We start from the raw sequence: 20,411 nt of genomic DNA on the forward strand, positions 1-20,411 counted from the left end.
CAGACGAACGGTAGTAGGGACTTTACTCAGAAACGACTTCACCGAGTGTACCAATTAATTTGCGAGTAGATTTTGTTAAAAATATTTCTGCGTTACCAAGTTGAAAATTGCGGATTCTCAAATAGTTTGAATTTTCATTGATTTTTTATCGATTTGCCGTCTAGTGCCATCTCTATTTTAAGCTCATAGATATTCACAATCAGTCTCAAACGCGTTGCATTTGATTCCCATAGTTTATATTTTCCGTATGTAAACCAATTCACTGTAGCAGATTGTACGGTTATTGACGAGGGTTGAAAACAGATTTTTTGATACAGAAAGAAAGACTCTATCAGGTCATTTCTTTCTGATCTCACGATTCCGTTTGGTTTATTGTTCATTTTCTTTTTGGGTTTTTCTGTTTTCTTTTTTCCGCATAGATTCATACGTTTATATACCCATATACGTACATACGTACGTTACCTATGTACGGGTGATGAGGGATCAGAAAAGGGATATCCGATCCTTATACAGCAGCATTCGGTGGAACGGAGTTCAATTTCAAGGAACACGAATAAGTGAATCCGAAATGAATTTCTACCGATCACATTCTCTTCACTCGACGCTTCTTCGGCTATAAAGAAGATATATAGGGTCGTGCATACACACGCGCGTACCCTCGGAAACGTTGAAATATTTGATATCGTACCCGCTGCAGTGTCTGTATTTAAAGGAGAGAATCAAAATTCTCAACTCTCTACGATATTTCCTTATAGAGTTGTACATATGTACCGACTTATATCGCATCGGCCGTGGTGCAGATTTGGCCCGGAGCAAACGGCGGGTATACGTGGATAAATCTACGTACAGTACCTATGTATTGGTGTCCGCCTCCGTATAATACCCGAGCATAAGTGGCCCAGCCAATATGAAATATTGGCGCGCGATTCCGAAAAAGGATAATATCGCAAAATGTATATAAAAAAAAAAAAAAAAAAAAAATCGAAAAAAATTGATAAAACAGAAAGAAGAAAGAAGGCAAAATATGAGGCGTAAAAAATTTCAACCCCCGTTCTCTCGCACGTCCCCCCTTATCTATATTATACGTATACATAATAGCTTTATGTACGATACAATGCACATAGGTATTAGATATGTACCGATGTATTATCGATGCCCCCCCACACCCCTACCCTCCCCCTCACCCCTCACCCCCTACCCCGTTAATATCGTTAATACACGTACATTTAAATGCATGTACGGATACACCGCATCTACGAAGAAATACGTCACGTGTACGTACATACGAATACGTCTATGTCGTATCTATGTGTACTCAGTTTGTGTACAAATATATATACATGTATGTATTTATGGTCCGGTTGAACCGCAGCGGGGAGGAAGCTTCGGTGGCTTGCAGTGGGAGGAATGAAATGGAACGGGGTTAGGTTGGATTTTGGAATCGCGGGGGTGTGTTGCACGTATACCACCTCCGCGTACGCGTCTGTGCTCGTTTCCGTGTAGGCGCAGGTATATAGGTATAGAGGTATAAAGAGAAACAGAAGCCGGGTTCCCCAGGTTACATGGGGCGCACGCCCCGACCCGGGCCGGACCTGCGCGCGAAGTAATAATTCGGAGGTGTGTGCGGGTTCGTTCTTGTGCTCTAGCCCCGTCGCGATCGTTGACGTGAATTTCCAACGGCGCAGGAACCGCTTCGACGATTCAGCGCCGTTTTCCCACCCGCGCGAGGATTCCCGTTTATGTGTTATAGAGGAACGGAGTGAAGTAGTTATATAGCTGCTCGAAAGAAGGAGTGCAGGCAGGATACGTATCGTAGGGTACCGCCGCAGTGTACCTTACAGGGGACGGGATATATCAAGCGACGCGAACGTTTCCACTACCAATTTTCCCTCTTCTCTCGCCTCCCTCGTCCCCGTCGTCCGTCTATATAGATTTTTAATTAGCTTAAAGTCTGAGCCGAACGTCAGACTTCGCGGGACGAAACTCGCGATGTTTTGATTTTCAATCGATGACGATTAAGTATTCTTCGGAGGCGTTATAACCCGGGCGCGAAATGGCGACGACTGCTGTCCCGCTCCCTTCGCGGAGGTGAAAATCATTTTTTTTTTCTCGTTCCATTGAAGTTGGAGGAAAGAGGCGGAGAAATTTCGATACGAAACCGATCCTCAAATATTGGGGATGAAGACCGCAAATGGTTTCAAATGACAAAGTTCACTTATATTTTTCTTCGAATTTTTTTTTAACCGCAGTGCAACGAGAGTTGTCAAGTTTCACGAAAATGGATAACATCCGCTTAACAAAAACATCGAATCGTTGATTCCAAAGATCAAAGATACGCCGGATATATCATCGGACGTATCGAAAAAATAATAAAAATTCTCAACACCTGAAGAAACCTCCGAGATGTGGTCGCGGTTGTTCTACATTTTTTACGCAACGTTGTTACTCCTCCTGCTGCTCATCTCACCAGGTAAAATAATGTCAGATAATTGTTTGAAATTGAAAAAAAAATTTCCACCGCTTTTCCAAAGCGAAACGTCCTCGTAATTTCAACGAGAGTTCGTTGACTACCGATCACAGTTACGCGAATCGTAGAATCGATCGATCGTTTGAATTTGAATTTTTGTCGCATCCATCGGATCGTAAAAATTTGTCAATTATCATTGTTTCAGAGATCGGAGCGTTGCGAATGACGGCGTTACAAATACCGCAGCACGTGGTGTTCAATCAAACGGTCAAACTAGAGTGTCATTTCAACCTGGACCAAGAATCTCTCTATTCCGTAAAATGGTACAAAGATGGTCACGAATTCTATCGACTCGTACCGAGGGACAAGCCGCCAGTCCAGGTCTTCGAGTTGTCCGGCGTGTCCGTTGACGTAAGCCGTTAATCAATTTTCCCTCCCCCCACTGCACTACGTACATCGATCGCCAATCGTTAAAAAAACCGAAGGATATGCAAAGAAAGAAGAGAAAAAAAAAAATAAAATAAGGATTATAAACGATCGACGTAAAATTGAGACCGTCGACGTGCCTCCGATTGACCGTTTCATGCACGTCCTACACTCGTGTATCTAATCGCTGGGCATGGTTCATTTCCGCTTTTTATCCACCCGCATAGCTACGTCCTCGTCTAGCGATTCTTTTCCCTCTCATTGTCTACGAGGGTATTTCTTATCTTCCAACTATAACTGCACGTAGTGCATAGAGCGAGTGAAACTAGTATAAGCCTATAGGTATACCTTTGTACGCGGAACTTGTAAAAGAAAAACTTTCTGAAAGCATTTGTTTGCCTCGCAAACTGCACGTACATATACGTATACCGTACACACGTATACACGGCTCTACCCATCCACAATTCTACGTATGTAAATGGTAACGGTTTTCAATTCCCTTCGCAGATCGCAAACTCCACGGAACGTTCGGTAGTTCTTCGTAATGTGGATTTGTCTAGCACAGGACGATATCGGTGTGAAGTATCAGCCGAAGCCCCATCGTTTCAGACCGTCTCCGATCACGCGGACATGACCGTCGTCGGTGAGTCCCGATCCCTCCTACTAATTACTGTTCATCGAGTGTAAAAAATAATACAAAAGCGAGAACGATGGAACACCTTATCGGGTTCACGTGCGACGTTCTAGCATCGATTTATGACTAATTTTTAGCTGTTAACGTGAGTTTTTCCGAATCTTTTTTTTTTACTCGTATCACCCGCAGTTCTGCCGAGGGAAGGACCGCATATTTCCGGACGTCTGTCGCGGTATCGCGTCGGGGACGTAGTGCGGATCAACTGCACTTCAGCTCCTTCGAAGCCCGCCGCCATGTTGACTTGGTTTATAAACGGAGAACCCGTAAGTGTCCGATACAGTTTAAACTTCGAATGCCTGTCCGTCTCTCTCTCTCTCTCTCGCCGCAAGCTGGCCCAACTTTAAACTTACGACTTCCTCAAAGTTCTAGTTGCTTCCCTCAAGCTCTCCCTAATTTTCTACCCCGGCCCGCCGTAATTCTTGTTTCGCCCCCCTCTCGTATTATACACCCCATACAGACACTGCGAAGCGTACACATTATATGTAAACTCCCTATTGTTGGTTTCTAATTAACGATCGATTTTTACGCCGACGATATAATTAAACGGTGAAATTCTAATCCACGTACACGTGCGCCAACGCATCTAATATCCGATGGTAAAAAAAAATCGCGTAATTTTATCCGTTCAACACATCCAAATATACTATATCGGACGCAAAGTCGAATAATGACAAGTAATTTCATCGATAAAACGAAAGAGCAGTGATAGAGAAAAGTGCACGTAGATGCAAGCTTGTTTGAAGTAAAAGAAGCAAAAAGAAGAAAAAAAAAAAAAAAGAAAAGAAAAGCAAATTTCTCCGTTCTGTGCCTGCTGCAGTGTTTTTTTCCCTCCTATAAGCGCGCGGAGCATGGTAATAAAAAATATTGTCAAGATCTGACCTGAATATCGTTGGGCGCAATTTATTGTGTCACCTATATACATGTATACGTACATGCATATATATCCGTGTACTCGTGTCTATCTGTGTACGCCTACGTATTATACATCTGCACGTAATGTACAGGTGAGGTACTTAACCTCACGACGCCTCCGAGAACGTGCGATATTAGCTGCGTTATGAAAAGCTATCTGTTAAAAACATTTATCAGTAAAACAGACGAAGTTGATGAACTGTTATGCAAATTCTATAACGACCAGCCATCCCTTATTTTACCCCATCATCAGATAAAAAAATAAATTCATGTCAAGTCTGTGTATAGTAGAGCTAAACTGTATTACAATCGGCGCAGGGCTTATGGAATTTAAAACCTTTCTTTGTAACGGAAGCTTTTCAACCCTTTTTATTTAAAAAAAAAAAAAATCTCACTTATTTTCTCTCACAAAAGCTGAGAAAAAATGAAAATTAAGGTCTGATTCTCTCGTAGGCTGATGCTCGGTACTTGAGAGGGCCTCCCCATATCACGGGGGTTGACGCCGACGGCCTCGAGACCGCGATGCTTGGTCTCCAGTTCCAAATAACGTCGGAACACATAAAACGTGGCGACATGAAGTTCGAGTGTTTGTCCACCATAGGAACAGTTTACGAAAAGAGTAACGTTGAAAGTGTTCGCGGGGTCGGAGTGGCTGCTGGAAATGTAGACGGTGACGACCGAAACTCCCTGAAAGCACCCGAAAGCAGGGAGACAAGGGCGCAAAGTCACACGCGGAACGACCTAGCGCACGGTATGAAATACATTTGAATTTTTTTTCAATATATTGATATTTCAAGTGAGTCGAAAAGCTTCCGCAATCGGATGTATACCATTTTTTTTTTTTTTTTTTTTCTTTTTCCATGTCCTCAGGATCCAGCAGCAGGAGCTGGGCCACCGCCGGCCTGACGTCGTTTTTGATAACGTTGACGATTCTTCTATCCCGATAATATTTTTCCCACGTTGCTTCCGTAAGTAAAAGTCATGATCGTGAATCGTAAATAATCGTCATAATACATATGTATACATGAATAATTGTATCTATAGTAGGTCGTAAGTCGTGTATTAAAATGATTGATACGAATGTACATCTTTGATGTGATTTTATCACGAAGGTATACGCAGCGGCAGATCTATTTCAAGCTTGAATGAAACAAAAATAAAAAAAGAGAAAAAGAAGTAGATTAAAAAAAAAAAAAACTAATAAAAAATGGAAATAGCATTTATGTATAATACATGAGACGATGCTTCGCGGTTCCATGTGTTTCTACGTATACATATACATATATATACGTTATAGGTATAATCGAAGGATAAAAATGTACAGACATGTGTAAAAAATATTGCTAATACGATCAGTTACAGCTCTAGGAAGAAAAAGACATACATATATAGTATTTATAGCATTAACCAAGCGCTTTTTTTGGATAAAAAAAATTCAACCTCAATTCGGAGATGAAGAAATTAGAGCTACGACGATTTCGGAGTCCACGCAATTTATAATTCCATTATATATATTTTATAAATTTGTATAACGCCAATTTTACCGTCACACATCACGTACCATTTATATACCACGCATATCGGTGACGTCGAGGACACAGCGATGCCCGATTCGCTTGTAAGAAAGGGAGAAAAAAAAAAAAACAAGATGGCCTGGACAAATATAAACCTATATGACGGAGAAAGCGAGGGAAAATGGGAAACAAGAAATGTATAGTTTATTCAAGAAGCAAGAAAATTGACAAAGATGTATATCTGCATAATTGAAGCAAGTACCTACACTCAGCTATATCGACCGTATTTCTATTTGAATGTGTGAGTATCGCGAGGTCGAGTGGTGATCCTGGAATATACCTAAATACATATACATTGTGTACAAATACATGTGTGTAGATAGAGAAACCAGCGCATATTATTATCGTTATCATTGTATAGTTTATGACATACCCTATGACGCGAAAATAACCCGATCATCGTATTTATCGAATTGAAGTCCGGGGAATCGCCGATCGTCGTCGCCGAGTGATTATACGATTATTCATTAAATAATACATATAATTAACGAGAGAATTAATTACGCTTGTGAGGAAGGAAGAGAATAAAAAAAAAAGAAAAAAGAAACTTAAAAGTATTGAATATTATTATAATTATATACAACTTTGCGGAAAATCAATATTTAGGTATATAACTTACGTTATAATGAATGTACAGTATTATACTTATAGTCACTGCAGGGGTTTAAGAAAAAAAAAAAAAAGAAAAAAGATCAGACAAGGTTCACGAGGATTTCATTAGTCTGAATAACATTATTATAGGTGAAACATTCTACTTCGCTATACGATTCTTGAGAGAGAAATCGAACATTATGTTATACATACATGCAATATATACTTTTTATTGTTCATATATTTTTTATCATTCGTTTACATAGTTTCTCAATTAATTTTATTCAAACTTATCGTTATCACTGTACAGAAAACTTGCCACGTCGTTAGAAATAAAGAAGGAAAAAATTAAATGTCCTCGATGAAAATTTACGTCAGTATTATTACATTATCTTTATAGTTTATTGAACCCGCATATAGGTAAATATAAACAAGTATGTGCATCGTGAAATTTAATACATTAATACTTAGAAATAATATTATGATAAAATGAAATGCGAAACAGGTAATCGGAGATCTGCATTATACCGCACTTGTGAATATGTAAATAATTTTCATGGTTATACATTAATGAGAGAAAACAAAAAGAAAACAAAAAAAAAGATAGAACGAACTTCGTTATATCCGAATAATTAATACGACTATCTGATACGCTATGAAATATATATATATATATAAAATACAACAGGTAAGAAAAGAAAAAATTAAAAATATTAATATTTATATGTACAACAATCGTTACATACGTGGTGCAGCAAATAATAGGCGTTATTAAAGTTCTGTTACGTTTTCTTAAGAAATATTATACGTTGTAGATTATGTATTGCATAGAGAAAATTGCTGAATATACATATATATGTTATATAATTACGATAAGTTGTATTAAATTTTTGAGCAATAGCCGCAAATGTTATAATTATCTTCAGTAGCGTAATCGATTTATTGCCGAATATTTTTTCTAACGTTATACAATATATATTCAAATTTTATCCTCATTTATAATATATTTCAAGTCAGAACGATCTGGTATCGATTTGACGATTATTACACAAGTACCTTCAGAAAATCTGCTTCACCTTAAATTTATCGCCGAAATCTGCAGTGGAACGTTTCTTTTTTTTTGTGCCACTTACTATAAGTTCTTTTACATTACGAGCATATTGTGGTAGGAGATTATGAACGGGACGTTATTATTACGTCTTATAATAAATGATGTCAGCAGCAGTAGGAGAAGAAGAAGAATCGGAAAAAGAAAAAAAAAAAGAAATGGAGTGTAGTTAATGTACTTTAATAAAGAGTTGCTGCCCACTTGGAAATATTTAATTAATATAGAACACGTCTATAATTGTAATGGGAGAACGTAGACGAGCGACAGCAGCGTACGAATGTCTGCACAAATTGAAAAAATATGAAAAAAAAAAAAAACAAAAACCACAAATAATATATAAAAATCAGAGGTGCAGAAACTGGTGTACAACAATCTAGGCGAATTGAAATTAGTAACAAAGAGGAAGAGAAGAATACATGTATACAGAATTTTGTTGAATTTTCTATAGATGATTTGTTCGCTGATTTTTTCTTTCGGAGATCATCAATTCTCAATTTCAATCATTTGTCCAACTGATTAAATTATGTGATCTCCGCAAGCTTCGGCGTTAAACTATACGATATTGTAACCTATGGTATATGCACATTTCTCGTATGTATATGATAAATGTATCGGTAAATTGATTATTACTTTTGGATCGAAAAATAAAGCTTAGTTTGTTCAAAATTTTTATCAAATCAAAGTGAAGCGAAGGTGAAATAATTAGATCATTTAGAGGCTGTATGAAACGCAGCTGCGTTGTAGATGCTAATCCATGCGGAGGATATTAGAAAGAAAAAAAACCTCGAAGAAAATAATTAAGCAGATTTTTCTAACGCGATATAATAATTTATAATGAGCATACCCAATACTCGTTTGTAATATTCATTCGCATTCGAACGGTCCTATTATTACATACGTATTACTGTGTATGAAAAAATTATATCGAGTATAAAATAATAACAATGTAATAAAGTAATTTTCATCCGAAGAATTTATTATCTCACACACGTACGATAATCCTGCAATTACGTGTAAAATTAATATTCAAAGTTTACACATTCCCGCAGTATTTACCCCACGCATGCGTCGAAGTGGTACCACAATTGCCAGAATTGGTACCGAGAGTACTGAGAAAAAATTTCTGTCACAGAAGTTCCGTTGCATTCGAAAAAACTGTGGTAACCAGCCGCTAGGTAGAGCAAGGCTACAGTCGTTGCAGTTAGATTGCAGTTTGTCCGCTCGGTTGGCTTCTTCTCCGTTTAACTTCCGGTGGAGTGACGTTTCGGTTTGAAAATAATAATAACAATGGTAATAAAAATGAATGAAAAAAAAATCATTATTATTACGTAGGTACGTACGTACGCACACCGGAGGAACAGATGCGACGATGCGCGCGATGGACGAGCATCGTTGTACATTTGTTGCCACAATTTATTGTAACAGCTGAGCAAAGTTGCGATATTTATTATGTACATATGTATTGGGTATACATGCTGACGCTATATTTACACCCCTCGGAGCGTATAGCGTAAAAAAATGCTCATTAATGCCTCCGTTCCGATCCAAGGGGGTTGAAATTCGTTATCTCGATAGTAGGCTGCGTACGAATCGAAATACGTGCGCTCTCCGAAGGGGGGGGGGGGTGAATTGATCTATTTTTTTTTCGAAGTAATTAATCAAATTTTAAAGCCGAGATACAGGTAGAGGTTGAGATAGTACGGAAGAATTTATACATTCGTCATTCGAACTCGCGAGAGATCGATGAGGAGGACACGTCGTCCAGATTTACTCCAAGATTTGGCAATAGATAATAATATCTCGAAGTAGGAAGAGCGTCACACGATGATTTTCGAACGTCTTCTCTGTCTCTTGTTTGTCCTAACGTGAAAGGAAGTTTGCCAAAGTGGGCGGAATCGGAGAGTCGTCCGGGTTTACGGATAGTTGAAGTATTTTTCAATGTTTATAATGATTTTTGAAAATCAACAAGTTGGACTCGAGACGATGTTCTTGCAATATATTGATGTCGTTTGAGTTGCCTGGACGCAGGCGCGAACCGAGACACCGTTCACAGGGTACGGGCGGGGGTCTTCGAAATGGTCGATATTTTAGCTATAGTGGCGCGAGGCTTTCCCGAGGCCAGTCCACCAGTCTTTATTACAAGATTTTGTCAGAATTAAAAATTAACCCCAGGGTGCAAAATAGAGTGCGAGAGTTTTTGGGTTGCCTCGTTAACTGAGCGGCAATTTTTTATTCGGATCGCGAGTAGTTGACGAAGGAGAATACCCGACATTCGACCGATATAAGCGAGGTATTAAACGAGAAAAGTGAGTCGATGGAAATTCTAATATAAAGCGGGGCTATCAATAGCCTGATTATTGATTTCCTAACTCTGGTGCACGGTGGTTTTTTTTTTTTCCCTCTGTTATTATTATTTTCGATTTTCTCCTACCTTTTTTTTTCCCTTCCATTTTTCCCCACTATTTTTCCTTCATTTTCGACGGTAGCGTAATCCATCGTACAATATCACACAATACCTTCCGCTTGATTTTATTTTATCGCAAAACTTGCCTTATTTAGGTCGACGCACTTCTACCGACCAGCCACTGCTCTCCGCTGCTCATAAACTTGGAATTTTACTTCCTGTTACGATACCATTTATAATTCTTACAAATGTCAACCACAACTTCTCGTTACTCGAATCCCAGCGCTTCGCATCCACCTCAAATCGTTAGTATCTAATCTGTAGTTGCTCGACAATTTTATTTCTGCAAAAAAACAAAGATGACCTTGTGCGCCCGTATGCCTACCGATCGTTTGGTTGAAAATCTTTTTTCATTTTTTTTTATCATTACAATAATTAAGAACATTCGGAATCCGCTATCACCCCTATAAAATTCAACGTCCTTCTTTCCCTGTTTACTCGGGATTTTCTTTTTTTTTCATTTTCTCACCCGACTCGTAGACCATTCTTCAATTCGTAACAGATGTTTTCAATTAAATTCTTTCACGCAGTGGTACGTTCTACGCATGTATGGGTCTACGTATATATCTAGCGTATCTCGTACTACACATCGATATTTTGGACTGGAAATTTATTTCGACGTTTCCAGCGGTAGATATGGTCGAAATTAATCAATAATTCGTACTAAATTTATATCAAAATCGACTGCGATAAAAAATTTACCCCGTACGGTGGGTATAATATGCGTGCGAGATAATCAGGATCGCAACGATTAATCACACGATATTTTAATTACCTGCCACCTGCCGTATTTTGGATATCGTGAATGTAAAATGGATCATTTTCGGACAACTTCCCGCACCAGACTTACATTATCGCGTTTCACTCTTTGGTTATAACTTCACAATAGAGCAGAGAAAATTAATCACTCGATGATTGGCTACACGTGCACAAGGTATAAGCCCGTTTTATGCCCATTCGAATTCTCTGTCGATGTATATAATCCGATGGAAAATCCGGTCGTCCAACGTCGCACTTGCCTTTACAAATCCGATATATACTTTCATTTCAAATCCCTCGGTTGTCATGGAAATCGAAAAAATATCCCTCCTCAAATCTCGTTATTATCACTTCTGAGTTACAAGGACGCTGACGTTGAGTACGGAGACTGTGAGAATAATAATTGTTGGCGCGGTTTGAAACGCGCGATACAAAAGGTACGGTACCTTCGTCGCTTACGTACGATGCGAAGTTATAGAGGAGGTTTCACTTCGTTATCGGTATAACGTGGTGTATGCATATGTACGTATGTACGAGTGTTAACGCGGTGCAGGAAGGAAGACCAAGAATAAAATTGTTATACTCAGCCTCGCGGCCACGTATGTGTTCTTTGAGTTGAAACTTCAGCGCTAGGAGGACGTGGGACTTGTAATCTGTGGAAATAAAGAGACCTCGATAAAACGGATCAAAATTGAACAATAGTAATGAAAATCTGACGTAGTTGAATGACTGGGATATCCGTACGTCACCGTGGTGTTGGAACTAGTTCGTCGGATACGTCACAGTTTTGATAATAAGACACGCGTGTAACACTTCTTAATCGGAATTATGCCGATGGCCAGGGACGTCGCCGCAGGACTTCCGGTCAAGGATTCGGTTCTGGAACTTCGAACGCGAATGTCCCGTTTGCTCTCCATGGACGAGATAACGTCGCCGAATTACTCGGTACCATCCCCCCCGCCCCGCCGCACGTCGTCCTGTGAGACGGGCGATTTTATTCATTCACTTTCTTCGCACTCGCCAGGAATCGTTTTCCCTCCTCATCCCCAAAAAACGCGAAAACCAACGGAGATTGATTATTAATCAATTTAACTTATTTGCAGATGGCGGGCCAAGACCCTAAGTGGCAAAAAGATGCGGCGGATCAGAACTTCGATTACATGTTCAAGCTGCTGATAATCGGCAATTCTTCAGTCGGCAAGACGTCCTTCCTGTTTCGATACGCCGACGATTCGTTCACCTCAGCCTTCGTTTCGACCGTCGGCATTGATTTCAAAGTGAAAACCGTCTTCAGGCATGACAAGCGAGTCAAGCTCCAGATCTGGGTCAGTTTTCAAAGCGCACGATATTACTCAGAGAGAGAGAGAGAGAAAAAAAAAAAAAAAGAAGAGAAACCAACAATTTTTCACGGCTTCAGCTCGAGATAGTTTTAATTAATTTGTTGTTGCTTTAATCAGGACACGGCGGGTCAAGAACGGTACAGAACAATAACAACCGCCTACTACAGAGGTGCGATGGGTTTCATACTGATGTACGATATAACAAATGCGGAATCGTTCAATTCCGTACAAGATTGGGTGACGCAAATAAAAACTTATTCGTGGGATAACGCCCAAGTTATACTGGTTGGTAACAAATGCGACATGGAGGACGAGAGAGTCATAAGTTTCGAAAGGGGCAAACAACTGGCGGATCAATTAGGCGTACAATTTTTCGAGACATCGGCGAAAGAGAACGTCAACGTCAAGGTAAATCAATTACAACTGTAAATCGAAGGGGGTGCGCTCCGATTTCCCTCATCGGAGGGTTTGACCGGAAGCGCTAAAAAAATCTTCCACCATTTCGGACGCAATTATACTCGATCGAGAGTCGCGCCTCGATTTCAATTCATTTCAACGAAGATGCGGCACAATTCTGTTTCTTTACGAACCGGATGTCCTTCTTGCAGGCGGTGTTCGAGCGATTGGTGGACATAATATGCGACAAGATGAGCGAATCTTTGGACACCGACCCGAGTCTGATGGGGAGTGGAGGTGCGGGTGCGGGTGCGAAGGGACAACGACTCACCGATCAACCTAGCAACCCTGCGAGTGCAAATTGTAACTGCTAAAGAAAGATATTAGTTGCAGCTGCAGGCTATACATGTTGAGTGCCGACGTTAGTTGGCTAGTCCACCATCTTCGTCGTACATTTTAATTTCATTTAACCTTGTTTTTTGATATTTATTTTCATCCGTTTGTTGGATATTTTTTTCATTTTTTGTTCTCTGTTTTTCACCGTACAACTTACTAGTTAATTCATAAATGCATACTAGTTAATTTAGTGAGGTGATTATTCCGACCCCGCGCGTTTAATTATCCGTCTATACTATTATGGTGTTCAAATTCCGATTTTCGTAAAATTATTTATTTTCTTAACAATATCTGTATAGTTGTTATTATATTATGATATTCATAATCGAATCGGTTTTCTCACGCGAACGCGTTAAAATTCTGTGTGTAGAATAAATTATGTATAATTATATGATATATGATACGAGGAGAATGAACTGAAAAGAAAGGAAGAAAATCGTCAAAAATTGAGAGCCTAACACAATCAGATTTATAAATTAGAAAAGACGAAAAAAAATATTAGTACATTACATTACGCAATTATAATTAGTTGGTTCTTCGTAACCTGAATTAATGCCCTTGAATGTTGATGAATCTAGAAAAAAAAAAATTAATGTTGTAGAGAAATTCGTGAATATTATTCTCCATCGTATGATATTTATGACTATTAGATGAACAAAAAAGACAAGTTGACATATTTGAAGGAATAAAGAACAAATTATTTTTGTTTCAAGGCTTATAATGATTATTATATATATAATAATGTGTATATGTACAATAAAATAGGTTTGCATATCTGAGTTCTGCATATCGTGCTGGAATTTGAACACCTCACCGAATGGATAATTGCGTGCATAGTATAATTGGTGAATAGAAAAAATTGACAAAAAAAAAAATTGATCAATCATATAAATCACAACGTAAAGTTTCTGGAATAGCAGTACGGCTATGTGTGCACATGAATGAAATAATAGTTGAAAATATAGGAAATATCGAGGGAACCAAATAATGATCCTGCAACCATGACGATATAAATAATTATATAATTATTATATAGACGGATGTAAAATACGAACGGAGAGAGTTGAAAAAAAGAGGGGAAAAGAGAGAAAAAGGTAACGAAAAAAAAAAAGGGAAAGCCTCAATTAGTAGAATGAATTATAGAATATGGCTACGTGTACAAAACTAAGTATACGTATACAATTCTACGTGTCAATTAAACGAATTTGACTTTGTCTGTTTTACACCATAAATAATTAAAACGTTCGAAAAATTTGTCATATTAATTGTATGTAATTAATATCGGTACTCGATAGAAATTCTTTTCTCTTCAAGAAACAATGGGAATTACGTAATTATTCGTATTCCCCACAAAGGTAAAATAGATGACAACCGATCATTAACAACATACAAAGAGCATAAATGCGAGCATAAATTTTCTTTTCTTTCTTACACCGTAATGTTATTCCATAGGCTGTATAATTATAAATGTATATTATTTCGTTGTTCTTCGATCACCGACCCAAACCTTACCCACCCCTTCCCCTCATCACTAGGAAAAACTACTACCCTCTGTAAATAAGATATAATATTATTGATTCTGTAATGAAATATGTAATGTATAACGCGTTACTATATATATTATAATATAATTATCCGTGTGAATTATAAAAAAAAGGGTCCATTCCATGGCGCGCAGGATAAAACCCATCGCAAATGAAACAAAACCAAAAAAAAAACAATTTTGAAAAAAAAGTAATTGAAATTGAACAAAAAATATTATAAACATATAAGCACCGCGCTTGACATCGCGTTTCTATAATCGATTCGCCATGTCGATGACGATGGCGATGATGACGATGACGACGATTATAAAGCTTTCGATAAAGGCAACGTTTTGATCGTGTTATTGAATTGTGCTAAATATAGGTATGTTAAATCGGTTGAATCGGGATGAAAAAAAACACATACAGGAAGATGAAAGAAAATGAATAATAGCTATGATAATATTAATATTAATGAATAATAGATAAATTTCCTACATTTTATGTCAAAACGCCGTTACTAATATTATATCAATTATATTATTAGTCTGATGTGGTATGTAGCGAATATAAATCTGAAATAGCGTGGCGATAATCCAGAGAAGTAAAAAAATCAACGTATAAAACAAAAAAATTCGTACACCTACCGATTTATTTTCAAACACTTATGATAAGACCATTCATTAACACATTCCTCTGTTCAGTGTAAAATATTATGAATCAAACTTGCAAAGATTGATAAAGTTTCGATTCGTCATTACGAGAAAGAACAAAAAAAAAGAAAGAAATTCAAATAATATTGAGAATTTTCACACCGAATTATATTTCGTGTCGAATAAGTCAGATCTGTAAATACGTTACTTGCAGGGCATTAGTTTTAAATTTTCTATTTATTCAGATACGCATAGGTATACAAAAGAAAGACAAAGGAAAAATTGAAAAATATTCGTTTTCATTTTATTAATTTTTTTTCAATTAAAGAAAAAACACGAATAAAAAGAATTTCTTATTCACGATCATTTTCGTCATCCTACGGAAACACGAAACATAGAAAAGAGCAAAAAAGCACACACAGAAACAAAAAATAAATGAAAATAAAAAAAGTTTGATCAGAAAAGCCGGTGGATGGGCACTGTATGTATGTATTGTATCGTATGTAACTATTATGCCTAATAATAATAATCCATTACTGGGACTCGAAAATCGTATAAGAAAATTGAAAAAAAAAAAGTTACGTTGATCGTTTATAATAAATAAATGTAGTATATATGAATATAAAAGTTAATGTTTTCAGTGCTGTCTACACAATATTATATAGAAGACAACACTGTCGAGAAGAAAAAAAAAAATAAAAGTGTATAATAATTTAAACTATGATGACAATGACGATGGTAACGATATCTATTTCTATACAATCGATCGTTGAAATAATTTTCTTTAGATAAAACATTTATTCGGAATGACACTAAATTCTTCCTGTAAGCATTATTATTACTATTATTATTGCCTTTACATTATACATTCGGTAAGTCGTTAGCTGAGTAGCTTGCGGAATGAAAACGAAGTAAGGAGAAAAAAAAAAAAAAAAGATCCCTATCGAACGGTCGAGTCATCGATTGGTGTAGTATAATCGTCTTCGGCTGGTTGTCGGTGTTCGCTTTTGTCCTACGCTCTTCGGAATTAATGTCATCACCGATTTTGTCGAATGCAGTGGAAGTATAATTACTTCGCCAGGATCTCGTAGTTCCCGTTGACGAAGGAAGTTGAGAGTACTCGGTGACTCTTTCGACCCGAATTCCTCAGCAACGCGTAAAGTGAACTCAACCCCGCCTCCTTCGCTTGACTCTCGAGAATGGGTAATTCGCCAACTTCTTTGCCACATTAAGTGGGTCACGGAATTTCCATCGTAATCCGCAGGTAGGTTTGTAATTCCGAGATTACGAACGTCTGCGGATACATGAGAACGGAACAATTGAAAGGTGGAAATTGAGTAATCGGAAAAATCAGCGATCAGGAAATGGTAATGAGTCACTGTTCGGAAATTGTTACACTTCCAGGTGATCCTTTATGGGTACAAACGACCGTGAACGCTGATCACCGGAGTGGCTTTAATACGGAATCGAATCATAAATTACTCAATCCAAACGAGCGAGCAAACGCTGTGCACACACCGCAACGTAATTGCTATGGGGATATGAGGCCACTAGCTTACGGACGTACGGGTGAATTATTCAAATCCAATCATAATCTGTTGCTGCAGAAGCTGGGATTTTGTATCTTTGAGATGATAATATGGGGCTTTCCCTGACGAATAATCCAGCCAAATGGGACCCTCAACATTTTATATGCAAAAAACAACACTTTGAGCTTTTTTACCCTCTGCGGAGTCTTTTTTTCTCGCGATTGCTCGTCATTCTTTTTGTTTTTTTTTTTTTTTTGTACAACTTTGATCTCAAAGATATGGCGGAGTTTTTCGTAACTTTTACTATTTTTCACAGAAATGGCCGAGAGCTTGCAAAAATAATCGTTTCCACCCCGTGCTTTCAATAATTTAGTATCCGTGTTCAGTTTTGTTTGAAAACTTATTCCCTCGGTATCAGAAAAAAAAAAAAACGGTTATACGGAAAAAATTTCCGATATCGTTTCATCGTCCGGATTGTTAACACTCGACCGATGGGAATCTCCACCTGATCCTACCGGCGCTGATAACGTTATCGTTATCTGCTATCCAAACACTATAAATAGATGGGAAAAAACGGAAAACAAGAAGAAAAAATATATCCCGATCGAAAACGACTCGAAAAGCCGTACGTGAAATTTTTAACCGTGTAGACGGAGTCCCGAGATCCACCATAAAAATTCAATGCGATTGTAGCAGCCGATCGATTCGTATAACTAAACCTTTTTTTGCGCTTTATTTCTTTCCCCCTTTGAATAATTAATGGACTTACTACAATATGGCCGGTCGGTGTCGATGAAAAACTTCGCTCTGGAAATCGCTGTGAAATTAGTCGCCACGTCCGCGTCGTCGTCGCGATATCCCATGGTTGCGCGGGTTGTTCCAATTTTACCGAGATCCTCGAGACAATCGTCACGTTCAAACGTCGGGTAATCGCGTTACACGCGTATCCCATTGGCAAGCAATTTTCACACCCGTCGATAGGTAACGGCGGTAAAATATTTGCAGCGCGCTCACGGCTGCGTCCGGACGCAAATCCACACTTTCTCGACATATTCCGCGATATTTTATTCGAATTTTGAGTGAAAAGACGTCGCGTTGCGTCAGACCACCGTTAAGGGAGAAATTCAGATGCCCGCAGGGGTCGCCGCTCCCTTGACCCGGGCCTGTGCGAGATGAGAGAAAGAAAAAAAAAAAAGGGAAAGAGAAATGAAACGAAAAGCAGAAGCTTGAGCCGAAAAGCAGGACTTGGTGAATTTTTTTTTTTTTTTGTTTTTTTTTTTTCTCTCGTCTTTGAACAATGAGGTAGAGTTTTAATTAGGTATGTACTCGTTTCGACGACTGTGTTGACGGCATCGACAAAAACGGCGTCTTTCGGATCGAGTCGAGTCCGCGGTGGCATTTTCTTGAAGGATATAAGACCGACAGGGTCAAGTCCTGTAATTTTCCCTGTTCCATTTATCTCCTGTCCAAATGTACCCGGGCAAAAACCAGACGCTTCGCGATAAACCCCGGTTCCACGCTATATACGGGCTTACGCAGAACGCGTAATAAGAAAAAATTGCGGAATCGATAACCCGAACACCCACTACATTATAGTGTACCCACAGGTAAAAGCTGTAGACCCTGAGGTGGATGTAAAAAACGTGTATTATCCATACCGGTTGAAAAAAGCTCTACAATTTCGCGCTCTGGTGCTCATCTGTCCGATTTTAATGCCTACGATCTTACAAAAAATATCCCTTCATCGCCAAGGATCTGGCCGGGGAATTTTCTTCTTCATTTTTCTCGTCGCGGCGTTGACTTTTCGAGAAAAAAGCGCAGATCTTAATTTTTCGCAGCAATGAACTTTAACTGTTTGCAATACCTCTTGAACTTCGCATACAATTTTTTCACCATATCTGCGCGTTTCGGAATTCTCGCGAATGATTTTTTTTTTTCTATACTCCAACCTGGTAGAATATTGAGAAAAAATTCAGGCATCCCCAGCGCTTCGTTTAACCGGTCTAATATTTATTCATGTAAACTGAAGAAACTATACAGCGCCGCGCGATCGATCCTCTTCCCCCTTAGCCCCCCATGTCCCTCCCACGCCAAAGGAAAAGTAAATAATAAAATAAGAATAAGAATAAATAGCAAGTAAAACAAAAAAAAAAAAGAAGGAAAAACGCGAAGCTATTTCTAGAAGCCAATTATGGCTGTCTATTCGGCTTACATACACATCGGGTGGTGTGGAAAGAATGTATTAAAGGATTTATAGGCTTTTGTTCTCAACGAGGTGTTTAATTATCTAAGGTAGCAACGTGTGCTCCGAGTCCTTGTCCGATGTGGTGAAATTTTGTCGGGCTCAATTCCAAAGTAATTTACGAGGATATACGTAGAAGAGTAGCCGAGTCTTCCAAAGCTACCAGCCTCGCGTTCTGAATAGCAAATCGAACGGGGTGGGTACCGTGCAATCGACGCTGATAACATTTCCGGCGTCAATTGCAAGCGGAGATTTCGCCGAGTGTTTAATCCCGGCGTCGTATACGTTGCTCGTAAAGTCGCGAATCAATAAACGGGTGTTCGCTGTTTTTCTCAAATCAAATCTCCGAGCTTTTACGCGTCCGACTGTAGCCGCCGGTAGCGGTATAATTCTATACGTGAACGCGAGGCGACACGGTGGTCGACCGACGCTTTTCCGAAGAACGCGAAGGTCCTTTTGATCACGCCACGAGGCGGAGGGTCCTCGGTGTTTATCGGCCTCGATAACCGATCGTATATACCATTTACCTCGGTGCTCTATTTACACACACCCCCCGAGTCTTCGTAGCCTCGGATCCAGAGAGGTGGAAAATCGAAACGGGTTTAGCGCACCTGAGACGGGGAATATACCGAAGCAACTCCATCTGTATTCATCCCGGAGGGTGGTAAACTCCACTGAAACCCCCCTTGATTAACTCGGACTATTTCGAATACCTTTGCATACGATTTAAACGACAAAGATGAACGGATTTCCAGTCATCGCGGTACACATAATCGGGCGCACCCTCCTCCCTCCCTCCCTCCCTCAGTCTTCGCTTCCGCGAGCAAATGAACGAGGGACGAAAGAGGGAACGAAGTGCGGTTCGACGCGGTGGATAAAAATTTGTCGGGCGTATCGCGAATCTCGGAAGCGTGCACGTTGCATGTGGGACGTGCATGCACGCCTTTTGAAGACCGCCATTGAAAATCGACTCTTCGTCACTTTAAAAATAGCCGCGGAAGATAATCAAGTGGTCGGAGTTAAGTGCCCCACCGCCGACCACCCCGTGCACGAGACCTGAATACTTGAATAGCCGCGTATAAAGGAGAGGGTGCGGGAAGCGAAGTTGAAGGGATTTCGCTGCTTACGGGAGTCTGGAGTAGCAGGAGTAGTGGAAGGTTTAGCCGCGTTTCTCCGGAGGTTACGAGGTGAGGAGGGGGAGAGGAACTTTCCGCGCTACGTACGATCCAGACTAGCGATAGAGCTCAGCCGAGGAAACTTATTCATCACAAATTGAAGGCTGGGAGTGAGAGTAAGTATAAGCGAAACTCATCGAGAAGATTCCGAGTCAGGGGCAA

The 20,411-nt window shown here is 39.3% G+C and overlaps 2 protein-coding genes across 4 annotated transcripts; both read left to right on the top strand.

Annotated features, from left to right (window-relative positions):
• Positions 1–1,315: 1,315 nt before the first annotated feature.
• LOC105683824 (cell adhesion molecule 2-like) lies at positions 1,316–8,742 on the top strand. The gene is made up of 6 exons (XM_048649152.1): positions 1,316–2,470; positions 2,673–2,878; positions 3,401–3,536; positions 3,717–3,850; positions 4,953–5,250; positions 5,370–8,742. Exons 1-6 carry the CDS (start codon positions 2,404–2,406, stop codon positions 5,444–5,446), a joined length of 918 nt encoding a protein of 305 aa, XP_048505109.1. The 5' UTR covers positions 1,316–2,403; the 3' UTR covers positions 5,447–8,742.
• Positions 8,743–9,862: 1,120 nt separating this feature from the next.
• On the top strand, positions 9,863–16,021 carry LOC105683816 (ras-related protein Rab-3). 3 transcript variants are annotated; one of them, XM_012396722.3, is made up of 4 exons: positions 9,863–10,078; positions 12,099–12,320; positions 12,453–12,743; positions 12,944–16,021. In XM_012396722.3, the coding sequence occupies exons 2-4, from the start codon at positions 12,099–12,101 to the stop codon at positions 13,103–13,105; spliced, it is 675 nt and encodes a 224-aa protein (XP_012252145.1). In that variant the 5' UTR covers positions 9,863–10,078; the 3' UTR covers positions 13,106–16,021. The 3 variants fall into 3 exon arrangements, with proteins under 3 accessions (XP_012252145.1, XP_048505110.1, XP_012252144.1); XM_048649153.1 differs by having other exon boundaries at positions 9,863–10,062; XM_012396721.3 differs by lacking the exon at positions 9,863–10,078 and adding an exon at positions 11,570–11,940.
• Positions 16,022–20,411: the final 4,390 nt, after the last annotated feature.

Source organism: Athalia rosae, chromosome 1, assembly GCF_917208135.1.
Source record: "Athalia rosae chromosome 1, iyAthRosa1.1, whole genome shotgun sequence".
Lineage (NCBI taxonomy): Eukaryota > Metazoa > Arthropoda > Insecta > Hymenoptera > Athaliidae > Athalia > Athalia rosae.

Coding starts and splice junctions, on each gene's coding strand:
- LOC105683824 (XM_048649152.1), top strand. CDS start 2,404: ATGTGGTCGCGGTTGTTCTACATTTTTTACGCAACGTTGTTACTCCTC. Junction 2,471..2,672: donor CCTGCTGCTCATCTCACCAG/GTAAAATAATGT, acceptor TCATTGTTTCAG/AGATCGGAGCGTTGCGAATG. Junction 5,251..5,369: donor GCGGAACGACCTAGCGCACG/GTATGAAATACA, acceptor CCATGTCCTCAG/GATCCAGCAGCAGGAGCTGG.
- LOC105683816 (XM_012396721.3), top strand. CDS start 11,824: ATGCCGATGGCCAGGGACGTCGCCGCAGGACTTCCGGTCAAGGATTCG. Junction 12,321..12,452: donor GAGTCAAGCTCCAGATCTGG/GTCAGTTTTCAA, acceptor TGCTTTAATCAG/GACACGGCGGGTCAAGAACG. Junction 12,744..12,943: donor AAGAGAACGTCAACGTCAAG/GTAAATCAATTA, acceptor TCCTTCTTGCAG/GCGGTGTTCGAGCGATTGGT.